This window comes from Myodes glareolus, chromosome 2, assembly GCF_982192425.1.
Source record: "Myodes glareolus chromosome 2, mMyoGla1.1, whole genome shotgun sequence".
Taxonomy (NCBI): domain Eukaryota; kingdom Metazoa; phylum Chordata; class Mammalia; order Rodentia; family Cricetidae; genus Myodes; species Myodes glareolus.
The window spans coordinates 110,024,843-110,041,404 of record NC_142027.1 but is presented as its reverse complement, the minus strand read 5'-3'; the positions used below and the strand labels follow the sequence as shown (position 1 = coordinate 110,041,404).

The window sequence follows — 16,562 nt, the reverse complement described above, 5'->3', positions numbered from 1 at the left end:
GGTCATGGTGTTTCGCTGTAGCAATAGAAACCCTAAATAAGACAAGGTCTCTTTAGAATTATTATTTGTGTGTGTGTGCGTGTGCGTGCACGCACATGCACCTGTGGAAGCCAAAAAGCGATCTGATCCCTGGAGCTGAAGTTACAGACAGTTGTGAGCCACTTAATGTGGGCACTAGAAACTCAGGTCCTGCAAGAGCAATACTACTCTCTCTTAACTGATGAATAGATGCAGGGTCTGGTTTATTTATGAATTCTTGACCCTTCTAAGTGCTGGGATTACAGGTGTGCAACACCACACTCTGCTTTGTTGGGGAAGGGGGGTGGGCATGAGGGATGAAAGAAGTCAAAGCTGGCAGAGTCTTTCTCCTTCACTCCTAGTCCACAAAGTGGCTAGAGGTCAGGGGCAGGTGAATAGGCAGGGTATAAGGAGATTCCGGCTGGGATGCAGGCAGGACAGCTGTTCAATCAAATGCATGTGCTAGGCATTAAAGCCACAGGATGGAAAACTTGCCAAGCATATGTGCTGGACCCCAAATGGAAGGGCTGTGTCAATATCTTTGCAGCCATGAAAATCTTTATAGACTGACATAAAAGCTAAATGAAAATTCAGCGAGCTATTAAACCTCTCCATGGCAGTGACAAGACAATCTGTTCTGGAGCAGTAGATGCTGTCTGATACTTTAGATACTCTAGGGAGTTCATTCCCATGGGTGGTGTCAACCACAGGAGCAAGGTATAAATTTGATTGAAGAAAGCTACAGACCAGGGAAACCTTGAGTACATACTGTGTTTAGTTTGCCCCGCACAATTTCATGTCATTCATATTGCCCTACAGTGAAACTCTTACAGAGGTGAGGATAACCTTAAACTCTGAGCATCCTGCTTCCACAACCCTAGTGCTGGGATTATAGCACCACCCATCTGACTTCAGAAAGCACTTTGAAGAAATGATTTGATACATCCACTTGTACATCCACTGGCTAAATATTTACCAAATTTCTACTACATGGTAGACACTGGGGTAGATGCCTGGGAAATGATTAGGAATAGGGCCATGTTGTTTGAGTGTCCCTTCCAAAAGAACCCAGTTAGCAAGTACAGTCAGGCATCTATGAGGATAAATTGCGAGAAATGTGTTACTGGATTCTGTCATTTCTGAAGAAATATTACAGAAGCCAAAACAGGGAGGAAATCACTAGGTGACAGTCTTATAATACCACTGTTATTGTATATGCATTCCCTTGTTGACTAAAACATTGTTATGCAGCATACAGCCATAGTTACAATAGCAGTGAGATGGCTGGGCTGTAGTTCAATTGGTAGACTGCTTGTCTAGCATGCATGAGACTCTGGAGTCAAAGGGTGGTACATACCTTTAATTCCAGTACTCAGGTTGGGGAGGCAGGAGGATCAGAAGTTTAAAGTTATCCTCAGCTACATATCAAGTTTGAGGGTAGCTCTGAGCTACATCAGACCCTGTCTCAAAAGGGAGGGGAATGACAGGAAGTTGAGTATGGCAATACATGTTATGATCTTAGCATTTGGGAGGCTGAGGTAGGAAGATGGTGAATTCTCTACTTAAACTACACAGACCTAGACTGTTAGGTCAGAGCAAAATGTGTCAGGATAAGGTTGAACATTTTAGGATTCTGGGTCCTCATATAAATTAATCTGCAGGTCTAGGAAGAGGTGAACTGAGCTGTGCTTGGGGCACCTGCAATGTAAAGAAGAGTGGCAGGAATTGGGACAGAGACATCCTACAGGCTAGGAGGACAGGCTGACTACATGGTCCTTGGGTGAGCATATGGGTAAGAGGAAGTACTACCCAAAAGAAGCAGGGTCCAGGAAGAGGACAGTGTCCCTTGGGTGGGAACAGGGGGCATTAGCCATCCCAATGGACAGTTCAGGAGACAGCAGGCATGCACCTGGGAATGAGAGCTAGATAGAGATGAAGCTGTCTCTTTGGTGACTGCTGCTAAAAATGGTTTGGGGTCCCTGGAGGTTCTATAACCTGCCTGGCTCATACTTTCTGTATGCCTGTTGGTGGGCAAAGAGCAAGAGAATAAACCTTGGCCATATGGCACTTTCCCTCTGGTAGACTCCACAAACAAGGAGCAAGAAGAAACAACAAATACAGCTTTAGGCGGCATGGCAGCTGGCGCCACCTCAGGACCTGACCCAGCTCTTCCTGGGGCTGGCAATCCTGCCCTGCCTGGGCTCCTGGCACTGAGCCACAGGGCATGTAGCTGACATACCTGTCGGTTTTCCCCAAGCTTCTTGTTAATATGAGTTCCTGTCTCTCTTAAGTAGAACTCAATATGTCCACAAGTCCTTCTGTACTCTACTGGACTGCAGCCTAAAGCCCACAGACAATGAAGGCTCCTGGACCCCTGCCTGGCTGGGTGGCTGTCAATAAATGAGGCGCTATTGACCAGGCCTTTCCTGGAAGCCCCAGCCACAGGATTACCTCATCTAAGCAATCACCAGACTGCATGACCCAGGTGGAGCATCCCAGCCCAGCTTCCTAGGAAACTTGTCAGACCTGTCAGTGCACAGCATGCTGAGGGTAGTGATCTACTTGGAATTTAAGTGTTTGGGTTGAGTTTGTACAAAAACATTTTTTTTTTTTTTGAGGCAGGCGCTCCAGTAGACCATGCTGGCCTTGAACTTGGTGTGTAGCCAAGAATGAGCTTGAATTCCAGATCTTCCTTTACCCCGAGTGCTGGAATTACATGTATTTACCATAGTGTCTGGATTTACGTAGCTACAGATGGAACCTAGGGCTTCATGTAGGCTAGACAGACACCCTATCAACCTTCTTAATGCTGCGATCCTTTAATACAGTTCCTCATCTTGTGGTGACCCCCAAACACAACATTATTTTCATTGCTATTCCACAACTGTAATTTTGTTATTGTTATGAATCATAATGTAAATATCTGATATGCAGGAGATCTGATATGCTACCCACAAAGGAGTCATGACCCACAGGTTGAAAACTACTGATAGTTCAAGCTTGGTGTTGTAGCACACACCTCTATCTCTAGTAATTGTGAGACCAAGACAGGAGGATTGTGGTAAGCCAGAGATTAACCTGGACTATGTAGTGAAACTGAAGCCACCCTTAGATATACAGTACAACTCTGCCTCCAAAACCAAACATGGGCCGTTGAAATGACTCAGAGAATAAAGGTGCTTGTGGGCCCGAGTTTGATTACCAGGACACAAATGGTAGAAGGGGAGAACAGACTCTGACAAGTTGTTCTCTGATGGACACACATGCTCTGTGGCACACATGTATGTGCATTTGTACACAAGCAAATAAACGTAAAAATAAAATTCTCCAGTCCGATATGATAACTATGAAAACTATAAAAATATAAGGTCTTTATATATAAAATATAACTTTAATGAGAAAACAATATATTTGTGTTCTGTGGGAAACGAAGGTAGAAAATAATTTCAGATAAAGAATCCAACAATCTGTTAAGTGTTTACTTATCTGGGAAACTTCACTAGGGGAAAATACTGGTACAAACATGACTTTGCACAGAATATACGTTTTAGCTTGAAAATGGCAGCTGAGATCAAAATGAAAGTAAGTCTTTTGTGAACACAAAAGAATAATTCCCCAGCTTGACAGGCTCAGCTCCCATCTGGAACACCCTTCCCTGTGGAATCCTGCAGTGATGGCAGGAGCAGAGAGCAGGAGGAACCAAGAGAACACTTGGAGAATGAATGATATGGAAATGACTGTACTTTTCCTATAAATTCTGCATCCTGGGAGTCAGTGTGGACATCACATGGTTTGAGAAAACATCCTCAGAAGCCTTATATATAAGAGAACCAAGTTAATTAACATGTACAAAGTCCCGGGGGATTCAATCCGCGACAATGAAAAGTAAAATAAGAGAAAAAAAATGTAAGAGGTGTTCATCAAACTGCTGGCACCTGAGGAACAGTGCAACTTAGAGCAATCATGGGAAGGAGAATTGCTCCTGTGGGCAATTCTTGATTAGTGATGGATGTGGGAGTGCCCAGTCCACTGTAAGCAGTGTCATCTCTGAGCAGGAAGTCTGGGTTGTACAAGAAGGCAGGCCGAGCAAGCCATGGAGAGTAAGCCAATAAGCAGTTTTTCTCCATGGTCTCTGTTTTAGTTCCTGTTTCTAGATCCCTGTTCTAACTCCTCTCAAAGATGTATGTGATCAGAACATATAAGTCAAATAAATGCTTTCCTACCACAAATTGATTTGGTTGCTGTTTTATTACAGCAACAGATAAGCAAACTAGGGCATGCAGTGTACCCTAAGCACCAAATAATTATAATACAGAAACTTCCTTGTGGGTTTTGGGCAGTCTTCAGAAAACCCATTCTCACATACAAACTCTTACAGAAAATCCCAAGGTCAGAATTTAGAGCTCAGAGCATGACAAACACCTAAGGCATTAAAAACGTGAGACATAGGAAAGTATTCTCCACTCCAGCATTCCCACATCCTATCCATTTTACGAAAAAGAAAACAGATCCAAAGGGAAAAGCAATACAGAGAATTCCTTGTTTGGTTCAGTTCCCAGAGAGAAGAGCGAACTCTGGTGGCATTGACTGGGTGGCTGTCAGTGACCACAGTGCTACGGACCAGGCCCTTCTTAGAAGGGATGCAACACTCGTACAGGCACAAAAGAGAAGCTCTGCTTTGTTTGCCAAGGCATGCCTCATACGGGTGATGTCTGCACAATTATCAAACAGGGCAAACATGTGACTGCAGTGTGTATAGGGGGGGTTCTTTGGTTTCCTTGTAGGCAGAGGAAGACAGCTATGTGACTTTTCCTCCAGGGCGGAGCCAGGACCCATGTGATCATGTCCTTCTGTCCTGACAGATTCTCAATCTCATGGAAGCTGAGGAATGAGGAACCTACCACACTGCTCTAAAGGACTTGGATGGCACCTCCTTGAGGTATCCCTGACAAGGAGCACTTCAACTTGAATGCATGCCTTTAAAAGAAGATGCAACTCAAATACTTAGTCACAGTGAATGGGGCTGTCAGCTTTAACCTTTAAGTGAAAAGATATTTTCCCAGAAGTCACTGATCCTCTGTGACCCTGGAGGGGAGGGGAGTGGAGCCCTTGGGAGACCACTGCAGAACACTGTACTTTCATGTGACACAAACATCCTGCTGCATGGCCACAGGCATGGGCTTCTGTGCTTACAGAGGAATCAGACATGAGCCTGGGATTATATACATTGCATCTTCCTGCTTACCCAAAGTCTGGGTTCTAAAGACTTCACATTCTTCAAACCCCTTGGTTTCCCAGGGAAGCTGCCTGAATGATCCATCCACCTTAGGAAAACTAAAAACAGTAACTAACAGTTACAACTAGGCAAACACAATGCTCTCACTGGCTAGCAATGGCCTGACTTACCCGGAACATCAATTAATCTTTTGTACACAGTCAAGAAGGCTGCCTCTGCTTCTTTGCTTCTTTTACTCAGTGCATCAATCTGAAAGGAAAGGAGACAAGAGATAATTCAAAATGTCTTACTATATAGCCTGAGGTAGCCTAGAACTTCCTAATCCTCCTACCTCACATATTTGCTTATGTTCTAGTTGTGGAACAAAAGTTAAGATCCTTGGATAAGGCTATAGCAAGTCATGGACATGGGAGCAGTCAGCAAGGGTCTTAGAGAGAAAGCACAAATATACACACATGAAACTCATTGGCAATGACACTGGATGGGCAAGTGGGGTCAGAATCTAAGAGGCCACCCCTATATATGGAGGAGGATAGCATTTACCTGATATATACCACAGTAGAACATACCTAGAAAGAGGCTGGGATTGGAAGACCATTTAAATCTTTCTGTCCTCATTCTAGAGGACAATGTGGAAGCATTGAGAAATGACCAATGGGGAAAATTGGAGCATGCTGAGTCAGTATGAGGCATAGAAAAAAGTAAGTTAAGGACACTGCTAATGTTTTCCATAGGCACTGGGGAAGCTCTATGTCTGTGCTGTGTCTTATGAACTGACCCAGACAAGCTCATTTTCCTCAGCCAATGTCTTCATATCATGGAAGGTGAAGTAGGAAACTCCAAGTAGACTGGGGTTCCAAGGAGTTTCAGACTGCCTTGTTATGCTATTTACCTCCTGTCATACAGCTGCCAAGCCAAAAGACAGCTCTTGCTCCTAAGGCAGCAAGCCTTTACATGCACTAAATTCGTACCAGCTCAGGAGGAGGACCTGGAATTACAGTTTCCTCCTGGCCTTACCTAGGATCACTCTCTCTCCTGTGTTATTAAAGAGGCAAAAGATGGGTCTTAATTATAGGGCCTCTCGCCTGGGCCAGGCAACAGTCTGTTAAGGGCTGAGAGCAATCTGAGAAAGGAAGGTGAATCATTGAAGAGTGGGGGACACAGGCTCCTAGGTCTCAGGAGTTCTAATACAGGACAGGCAGTGACACGGCAAACAGCAGCAGTTTCTAACAAGTGTTTCAAAGTCAACATCTGAAGTCACTTGTTTAAAACTCAGACTCTATCTGTTGCTCTGATGAGGGTCTCTGTCTCTATCTCCATACGTTGATGGATGAAGATTCTATGGTGATATTCGAGATAATCATCAGTGTGATAGTGGGGCAAGGCCAGTTCAGGTACCCTCTGCTCTGCTGCCCAAGGACCTAGCTGGGGACATCCCCGTGGACAACTGGGATCCCCTCTAGAGCCAAGTTTCTTGCCAACCCTAAAATGGCTCCCTTAATGTAGATACCGTCTTCTCTGCTTCTATATCCACCCTTCCTCCATCTCCACCCTCCCACTCCCCCAAGCTCTCTCCAGTCTTTCCTTTCTCCCTTCTCTTTCCCCCTCTCCCCTTCCTTCACCCCACCCCTAGGCTCCCAAGTTTTGCCCGGCAATCTTGTTTGCTTCCAATTTCCAGGAGGATCTTTTTTTTTTTTTAAAAAAAATATTTATTTATTTATACAATATTCTGCCTACGCATATGCCTGGAGGCCAGAAGAGGGCACCAGACCTCATTACAGATGGTTGTGAGCCACCATGTGGTTGCTGGGAATTGAACCCAGAACCTTTGGAAGAGTAGGCAATGCTCTTAACCACTGAGCCATCTCTCCAGCCCCCCAGGAGGATCTATATATGTTTTTCTTTGAGTTCACCTTGTTATTTGGCTTCTCTAGGCTTGCGAACTATAGGCTTAATGTCCTTTATTTACGGCTAGGATCCACTAATGAGTGAGTACATACCATATTCGTCTTTTTGGGTCTGGGTTATCTCACTCAGGATAGTGTTTTCTATTTCCATCCATTTGCATGCAAAATTCAAGATGTCATTATTTTTTTACTACTGAGTAATACTCTAATGTGTATATATTGCACAATTTCTTTATCCATTCTTCCATTGAGGGGCATCTAGGTTGTTTCCAGGTTCTGGCTATTACAAATAATGCTGCTATGAACATAGGGTCCAGTTGAAGATCAGATGGAGGGAGAAGATGAGCAAGAAAGTCTGGACGGCGAGGGGTTGGTCCACCCACTGAGATAGTGCGCCTGTTCTAATGGGAGCTCACCAAATCCAGCTGGACTGGGACTGAAGGAACATGCGATCAAACCGGACTCTCTGAATGTGGCTGACAAGGGGGACTGACTGAGAAGCCATTGATAAAGGCACTGGGACTTGTTTTTACTGCATGTACTGGCTTTTTGGGACCCTAGTCTATTTGGATGCAAAGCTTCCTAGGCCTGGATGTAGGGGGGAGGGCCTTGGACTTCCCACAGGGCAGGGTTCCCTGCCCTCTCTTAAGGCTGGAGGGGGAAGGAGGATGAGTGGGGCATCAGGAGGAGAATGGGAGGAGTGGAGGAAGCGTAAATTTTCGAATGGGGAAAAATAAATAAATTGAAAAAACAAAGTAAAATAAAATTCAGACTCTATTCTCCCTTCATTAAGAAAAATTGTAATTTGATGGGTGGGGGGGTGTTGTCCCAAAATAATCTACAAGGCAAATACCTCTTTCCCCATCTCCCCAGGATCTCCTGTAGTCCATGCTAGCTTTGAACTTACTATGTAGCTAGAAATAAAATTGAACTCTGGATTCCCCCAGCCTCCACCTCCAAGAACTGAGAAAGGTATCCAACACCATGTTTGGCTTGCCCCTAGGATGGACTACTTCTTATGTATCTAGCTGCCTTTGTGCCTTGATCCCCGCACTGGCTCCAGAAACCATCACAGCACAGGCCAGGGAGGTACCTGCATTTCCCAGGTACTCTTACTATGGGTAACTGAAGTGACTTCCCCTCCAGCAGACCAAGCTCAGGATTCAGGAAGAATACTGATACTGGTCCCTCCAGATCCCTGTGGAAATTGTTTGCATGTCTAAGAGGGGTGTGCTGAACTGTATGTCTGGAACCACCTATGAGTCCTAACCCCTGCCAGGCAGTGGTGGTGCCTGCCTTTAATCCCAGCTTTTAGGAGGCAGAGGCAGGTGGATCTCTATGAGTCTTAGGTCAGCCTGGTCTATATAGTGAGTTCCAGGACAGCCAGGGCTGTTAAACAGAGAAACCCTGTCTTGAAAAACAACTCCTCCCCAAAAGACATCAAAAAGTCAACAAACAGAAACAAAACAAAACAAAAAATGACTCCTAGTCCCTCACAGCCATGCATATGGCCTTACTTCAGGTTCTGAGGTGATAAAGTTAACTGGAAGTCAGCTCTGTGCACCTGAACCTAACAGGACATTATAGCAAGGGGTGACTTGAGGGTTGGGGAGACACACACACACATTCACAGTAAAATGGAGGGGGACAACATCACCAAAGAGATGACACAGAATCACCATCCGCTTTAGTATAAAAACTAAGCAAACTTCCTGTCCCATGTGTTTGCAGCCTGGTTTTGTTCATGACCCACATGTTTCATAAAAAGAAATTGCCTTGCTAGGTTACTTACACCTTGTTCATGTGTTTGTGCAACGCCGGAATGCTTTTTTTCTAGCAGACATACACAGGGAGACTATCACTGACAGGGGCTGGGCTGCTGCTTCTACATACCAAGGATTATCATTTGCCACTACCTTGTTCTCAAAAGAAACCAATCCGGTTCAGACTTTCACCTTGTCCTTTAGTCTCAGGACCAGAAGGCAATCATTTCTGTGTTTAAGCCACTCTGACAGCACCAGGAATCAAATTCCAAGTCTGTGTGGTTCTAAGCGCTCCTTTCTTCGACTTTTCCACAAAGGCAGCAAGTTCAAACCCAGTCCCAAGATGACAAGGGTAGGCAGTGGGTTTAAGTAATCCATGAAGTAAGTAGATACTAAGTTTTTTCCTTCTTTCTTTCCTTCCAGGACAAGATCTCACATAGTTCAAGCTACCCTTGAATTCACTATTTAGCTGGGGATTACCTTGAACTCTTGATCCTCTTGCCTCCACAGATATGTGTTTCCATGTACAGTTTATTCAGTGCTGGGGGTCAAACCCATGATTTCATGTATGCTTGACCTACCAGTCAAGCCACATCCCCAGCCCATGAGGTTTAAGAGAAGCCAAGTTTCTAGCTGAGACTGCCAGTTCCCTGGTAAGTCTTCTCTAATGGTCTGGAATAATGAGGACATTTTGAGAATTCTGACAGCCTTCTTGTGATCCCCTTTCTTCTGCCTTCTCCCTATGGTTGCTGTCCTGACATATGCGTTAGCCGCTAGCTCATCTTTCCTAGGTGGCTGTTCTTATCTACTGCTGGTAGCCAGTGATGCAGGCTGCAGCACTTTCTGTTTTCAGGTTTCCACCTGAGCCTTCTCAGGCATATCCAGGCAAGGCAGACTACCTATGCCCAAGTCCACTTCTTCTAGATTCAGTCCAGACTTCCTCTGGTTGGCAGAGTTCCAGGGAAGAGCAGAGTTGGGTGGAAATGCTAGAACTTTGGGGCTGACTGTCTGATCAGAACTGCCAGGGGCTACAGGTGACAAACGTCACCTACCAGGGCTGAGCAAGCAAGTGCTCTAACACAGCCAAGTGACTTAACACAGAGAAGTAACAAGTGATATTGACTTTGTTCCCTCTAAGAGCAAGCCTGCAGGAGTCTATGAAGGGAATGGTCTTCTTGTCTGGACTAAATTCAAAGAGGAAGGCAGAAAGAAACTTACACTCATCCCATTCTTATCTGCCTGTCACTATGTGCACAGGCGGTGGCACACAGGCGAGGCAGCTCTTTGGGTGAGGTCTAAAGAAAGGGTGTGGAATCAGGTTCCCAGGTTATACCTTATGGCTCCTTTGTGTACATATAGGCCTGAGGTGGCAAATCTATCTACTCTTCCCACCCCATAATACCAACATGAACAGGAGGAAAATAGAGGCATCACTGTGATGACTAGACTAGGTTGGATCATGAGACCACACAGGCCCTGGTCACCTGCTTTATAAAAAAAAAAAAAGCTTCCTGTGCAGTTTGGGGCTCACCTGCTGCCACGCCCCCCTTCCAGCCACACCTAGTCACTCCCTGTTCCTGGGAGTACCAAGCAATTTTTATTCAGCCTAGAAGGCGCCTCATCGGAATTTTCTACTGATCCCTGGAACTGGGCTCACATCTACTTATAAATTAAGGCCACTCCCACGAGCACAGGAGATCAGACTGTCCATAGAGCCAGGGCTACAGACCAGACTCACCACCACCTCACACACACCCCCACCCCCGCTCAAGGAGTTTCCCAAAAGGAAAATCCTTGCTGCAGCTCCTATATTCTTTCAGAGAATGGAAACCCATACTCAGTGAGCAACTATTTCACTTGCAGGAAAGAATTGATGGTTTGGGAATTTGTCTTCAAGTCATTTCAAAGCTGGTTAATATGAAAAGGGCTGTCTGAGCATAAGCACCCGTTTTTTGAGACACGATGCAATGATAGCCTTTGGCGGTCCACAGACACTGAAAACTAATGTCCCCCACTCCTCTAGGCATCGCTCTACAAATGAGACGTACAACACACCTCCAGCAACATGACCAAAGTCTTCTACCAGACATCTATTCCCTTTGTCTTCTTATTTTGAGTCAGGGCTGAATATAGTTCAGAATGGTCTTGAATTTGACAGGCTGACAAATATACTGTATTTTTTGCCCCTCCCCCCTTTTTGGAGACAGAGTTTCTCTATGTAGCCCTGGCTGTCCCAGAACTCAATTTATAGACCAAGCCAACCTCAAACTCACAGAGATCCACCTGCCTCTGTATCCTGAGTGCTGGGATTAAATATGTGCACCACCGCTATCAGCTGACAATGGATTTTTGATCCTCCTGCCTCCATTACAGGAGTGCTGAGATCAGAGTGTGCACCTCTACACTCAGTTTGTACAGCGATGGTGACAGAACCCAGGGCTTTGTGTTTGCTAGGCAAGCATTCTACCCACTAAGCTTCAGACCTATTGCTTTACTATACTTGACAGTACAATTCTGAGTCTGTATTGAAGACTGTCTGTATTTAACAATGTGCTATGTTAGCTCAAAAGAAAAGTAATGTAATGCTTGCAAAGTAATCAGGTTGTTAATTCCTGTGTGATGCTGGCTTAACTAGGGAGCAAAGATTTTTTTTTTTTAATTCCAAAGTTGACAGTACAACTCAAGTCTCAAGAATTACATGTATAGATAAAAAGTCGATACGTATATGAAAGACCTATAACAACAGTGTTTTGTATCAGTAGCAGAAACAAGTCTGCTATGGTCCTGGGCATGGCGGCACAATCCCTGCTGTCCCAGCACCTGTAAGGTAGAGAGCAGAAGAAACAGGAGTTCAAGACCATCCTGGTCTACATGTTGAATTGAAAATCAGTATGAACTACAAGAGAAAAAAAAAAATCTTTCTCTTAAAACAAAACAAAAAATGAAAACAAGACAAAACAAAAAAAACCTTTGTATTTTGAATGTGGAGGGCAGAGAATATTGTTGAGGAGTCAGCTCTCTCCCTCCATCATGGGGGTTCTGGGGATAAAAGCTCAGGCCAGTAGGCTTACTGGCAAGTGCCACTACTGCTGAGCCATCTTGCTAGTCCAACTCATCTATTTTTGGATGAGGAAAGTGTGTTTTAGCAAAAATCTAAAAGAAAATGTTGCAATAAAGAATGAATGGGTTAAGAGTGAGAGGCCACAGGCAGAGGTATGGGTAAGTGTCAGAGGAAGAACAATGCAGACAATCAAACTGATAATTAACGTCCTCTCCGTGCAGTCTTCGGGGCCCTTATGTCACCACTGACATTCCATTTTCGGCATGCAGATGAAGAGCTGTGTGAGGCTGAAGGATTAGCTGCCTGCAGTTTTTCTAAAGCTCAACCAGAACTGCAAGGTAAGCCACAGATCACACCAGTGGCGGGAGACTGCTGTGGGCAGGCTCAGTGCAGAGGTGGGAGGAGCCAACTGCCAGCCTCACTCTCTAGTTCATTCTTTCCTTCATTCCCACCATGAAAACAGAGTGTGGGGAGGTTCACAATCCCCAACTAGCAGAAGACTTTTACTTTTATCTCCTACTAAAAACCATGGCACTTACTGGATTCAGTGTCCAAAAAAGAGGACATCACAGAGGGAAAGGAAAGTATTGAGGGTCTGAGCAAGAGTGGAAGGGGGCAGATTTGGGACAGATATGATCAAGATACATTGCAAAGCTGGGCATAGTATAACATGTCTTTAATTCCAGTGCTAGGAAGCAGAGGCACATGGATCTCTGTGAGTTGTATACTCTGAGTTCAAGGTCAGTCAGAGCTACATGGTGAGATGATGTCTTAAAAAAGAAAAAAAAGAAAGAAAAAAAGAAGAAAACTACATTGTGAACATATGAAATTGTCAAAGAATTTTTTAAAAAAGAAGTATAAAATTTACTCTGAAAACAACAAAACATTGCAGAAAAAACCTAAATTAAATGGAGGCCTTTGCTGAATTGAAGACTTAATACCATGACAATAGTAACAGCCACAAAGCTGATTTACAGATTCAATACACTGCACTCCAAAATCTCAGCTGGCTTCATTGCCAAAAATGATAGACTGATCCTGAAATCTGTGTGGAAATGCAAGGACCTCATCAGACAAATCTTGAAACTGGAAAAAGTTGGAAGACTCATACTTCCCAGTTGATGAATTACCACAAACCCTGTTAACCAAATGTGGTACTGGTATAAGGAAAACCATATAGATCACTGAAGGGTGAGTATAGCCAACAAGAAACACCTGAGCCTCTCACTGGGAGATTCTAGGCAGGTGCTCTACCACTGAGCCACACCCCAGTCACTTATGTTTCTAAGTGATCTCTGCTCTCAAGTTCACTCTGGGAACCTGACCTTTTGGCCATTTGATCCTTGGTTTCAGTCTCATTCATAGAATTGTTGCATTGAGTTACTGGACTCTAGGGAAACCTAATGAACATCCAGATGTAGTTTTTCCAAAAGAAGATATGTAGAGAATCAGGCATGCAAGTCATTAAAATTTGATTTGACCATATTCATATTTGAACAAATCTATGTGACCAGGATTAATTTTAGGCTTGTAGGGGAAGTAGTATCAGTTTATTCTTATGCCCAAATACTGTTTCCTTTCTTCCTTTATCTTCTTACTGTTCTCTCCTCACTGTTCCCTTTCCCCTTTCAATACGGTTTCTTATAGCCCAAGCTAGCCTGGAGCTCTCTAGGTAGCTGAGGAAGTCTTTGGACTTCTGACCCTCTTGGTGCTGGGATCATGGACTGCTACCATGTCAGGTTTATAAATACTGTTCTAATTCTCATCCAGATGTATTCCATTGAGCCCTCGTGTTCAGCATTTGAATTGGCAGAGGCACCGAGAAGTCAGCTGATTTGACCAATGTTACAGTCAGGGGCACCAGGTCTTAAGCTTACTATCTTTAGGACTAGTACTCTTATCTTAATATCCATGAGTTGGGTTAAGTACAGAAGCTGACAGAAGATAAAGCCTTTTTACTGATGGGGATGTTTTTAATTTATATAGTAAAAGTGTTACTTTCACCTATGCAGATATCTGTCTATATATTATCTATCTATCTATCTATCTATCTATCTATCTATCTATCTATCTATCTATCTATCTATCTGTGCTGGTTAAAAATTTGTCAACATGACATAAGATAAAATCATCCATAAAGAAGGAACTTTAATTGAGAAAATACCTCTGTAAGACTGACCTGAAGACAAGACTGTGGGACATGCTATTGATTATTATTGATTATTATTAATATGGAAGGGCACAACCCATGTGTGTGGTGCCAACACTGGACAGGTGGCCCTGAGTTCTGTAATTCAGGCTGAAAAAGCCACAGAGAGCAAGATATCAAGTAGCACTCCTCATAGTTTCTGCCTATAGGTTCCTGCCTATAGGTTCCTTCCTCTGAGTTCCTGTCCTGGCTTCCCTTTATTATAGACTTGCAAGCTGTAAAATGAAACCTTTTCTTCTGCAGATTCCTTTTGGTCTTGGTTGGTTATCACAATAATAGAAAATAACTAGAACACAATTTTTCTGTTTGATTCATGCATTTTTGCCAATCTCAATCTATGCAATTATCCATCTGTCTATTCCATTTCATATACCTTCTCTATAAACCCATCTAACCTTAGACATCCACCCATCCATTCCCATTAATCTATCAAATCATTCACTCATCCCCATACATCTAGCTCCTGCCATCTGCTTTATCATCCATCCATTCATCCCCTTTCATCCATCCATCTATCCAGACACTCAACCACTTCTTCCATAAACTCTTCCAGTCCACCTACCCATTCAGTTATCCATCCATCTACCCTACTCACTAATATCCATCTATCCTATTCATCAGTCCATCTACTCTCTTCCATATCCATCCATCTATCCATTCATGCCTTTACCAACAACCATCAATCCATCCATCCCATTCATCTACCCATCCATCCTCACTCATACAAATCCATCTATTCATTCCAATGAATAACATCCTTCTAACTCACTCACCAATCCATCTAACTAACCCATCTACCTTCACCCAACCACAAAGATCCATTAGTCATTCCTCTTCCTTGCATCTTTTATTTAATGATGTTTACTATTCACCAAGCACTGTGTAACATGGGACACAGATCACACATTAAACTCATTGAAAACAGTATCTGCATGAATCTTTCTGCCATTACATATCAAGGTGTAGTTCAGGTAAGGCTTGACAAATAAGTATCACTGAATCAAAGAAAGAATAAGCAGCTCTTGTCTTTGAGAACTTGCAGTCTAGACAGAAGACTGACATTAAGAATTGTGGCTTGGTGAGGCAGGGTTACATATCCACCATGAACTGAACAGGAGTGGGACTGAGGTGAGCCTTGCTTAGCTGTGTGAATCACCATGATTTCCACATGATCAAGAAAACAAAGTAAAACAGACATGTGCCATGGTGCCAGGTCTGCCATGGTTCCCCTGGATACTGACATGGGTCTCTGGATCACACAGGATCTGACTTTCTTGCCTGTTACCTGAGGTTCTATGTGAACACTACTAATATTGCACTGACCTCACTCAGGCTTCCTTAGCTCCATTTTGCCTGTTTCCACCAGTTCAGGCTGATTCAACAAAACTTCTCAGACATCTATGTGTCTGGGAGACACCAGAGCCCCTGAACATCTTCCTGGAGGAGCAGGGCTAGCCCTCACTTAACTCTAGGCACAAGGAGACTGCCAGGTGCCTGCTAGGCAGCTGGAGCCCAAAGCAGAGGGATTTCCAAGCTCAGAGGCCAAATGACAGCTGGGTAGAGAATACTCCATTTGGGTATCACTGTAAACATTCAAGAAATCTAGTGATGGCTACCGAGAGGACGTTAAAAATAATTACCCTCTGAAAATATTAGATTTGCTCTGGATTGTTCATTACACACAATGGTTTAATAGGACTTTTATTGAATAGCTGCAGAGCTCTGGGCCGAAATCAATTTGCCTTACACGCGGAATTTTGATGTGTGCTGTTGACTTCCCCAACACGGAGCAATTTGTAATAGCTTTGGCTCGCTGTTGTTTTCAAAGCTCCCTGCTACATCACAAGCATTTATTTCTGACCACAAAATTACATTTATTCAACAGAAAGCAGCTCTGGGTCTTTAAGAGGTTAACTTCTGGAGTGCTTGGCTGCTCTCCAGCGCTGAGGAGGAGCGCGGGCGCAGTGGCCCCCTATACACAGGGGCGGCAGCGCCAGGCGGGCGGCCGTGATTAATAGAGTGCTGAGTGCGCGCCTTTCCACATGCGAGCTGCTCAGGCCCCGGCTCCCATAGATCATGGGCTCGGCCTCAACATATCTGACTAAAATTGAATTTGGCTTCTCTCTCAACCGTTCATTTCCTATGTTATGCAAGGTTATATCCTTTTCTGCATGAGCAGAGCTAAACCAGCTGCAGCTTCAGAGGGGAAAATGTGCTTTCAATTATAGAGCTGGCCTACTTGCCTCAGCACAGTCCCGCGCGCCTCTAATTGAGCCATCACCCAGCCAACCTCCAGGAGGACCCTGTGCTGGTTTGGCCTTGAGGTTTTGCTCTTTAAAATGCACCATTCCCATTGCCACCTTAACCA

General features: G+C 44.1%; 1 protein-coding gene across 7 annotated transcripts in view; it reads right to left on the bottom strand.

Annotated features, from left to right (window-relative positions):
* Cux1 (cut like homeobox 1) overlaps nt 1-16,562 on the bottom strand; it is a 325,002-nt gene that overhangs the window by 141,906 nt on the left and 166,534 nt on the right. For all 7 annotated transcript variants that reach the window (XM_087903516.1, XM_087903517.1, XM_087903522.1 and 4 more), the window contains one exon: nt 5,425-5,503. In XM_087903516.1, the coding sequence (XP_087759642.1) occupies nt 5,425-5,503 (79 nt within the window). The remainder of the gene's footprint in view (nt 1-5,424; nt 5,504-16,562) is intronic.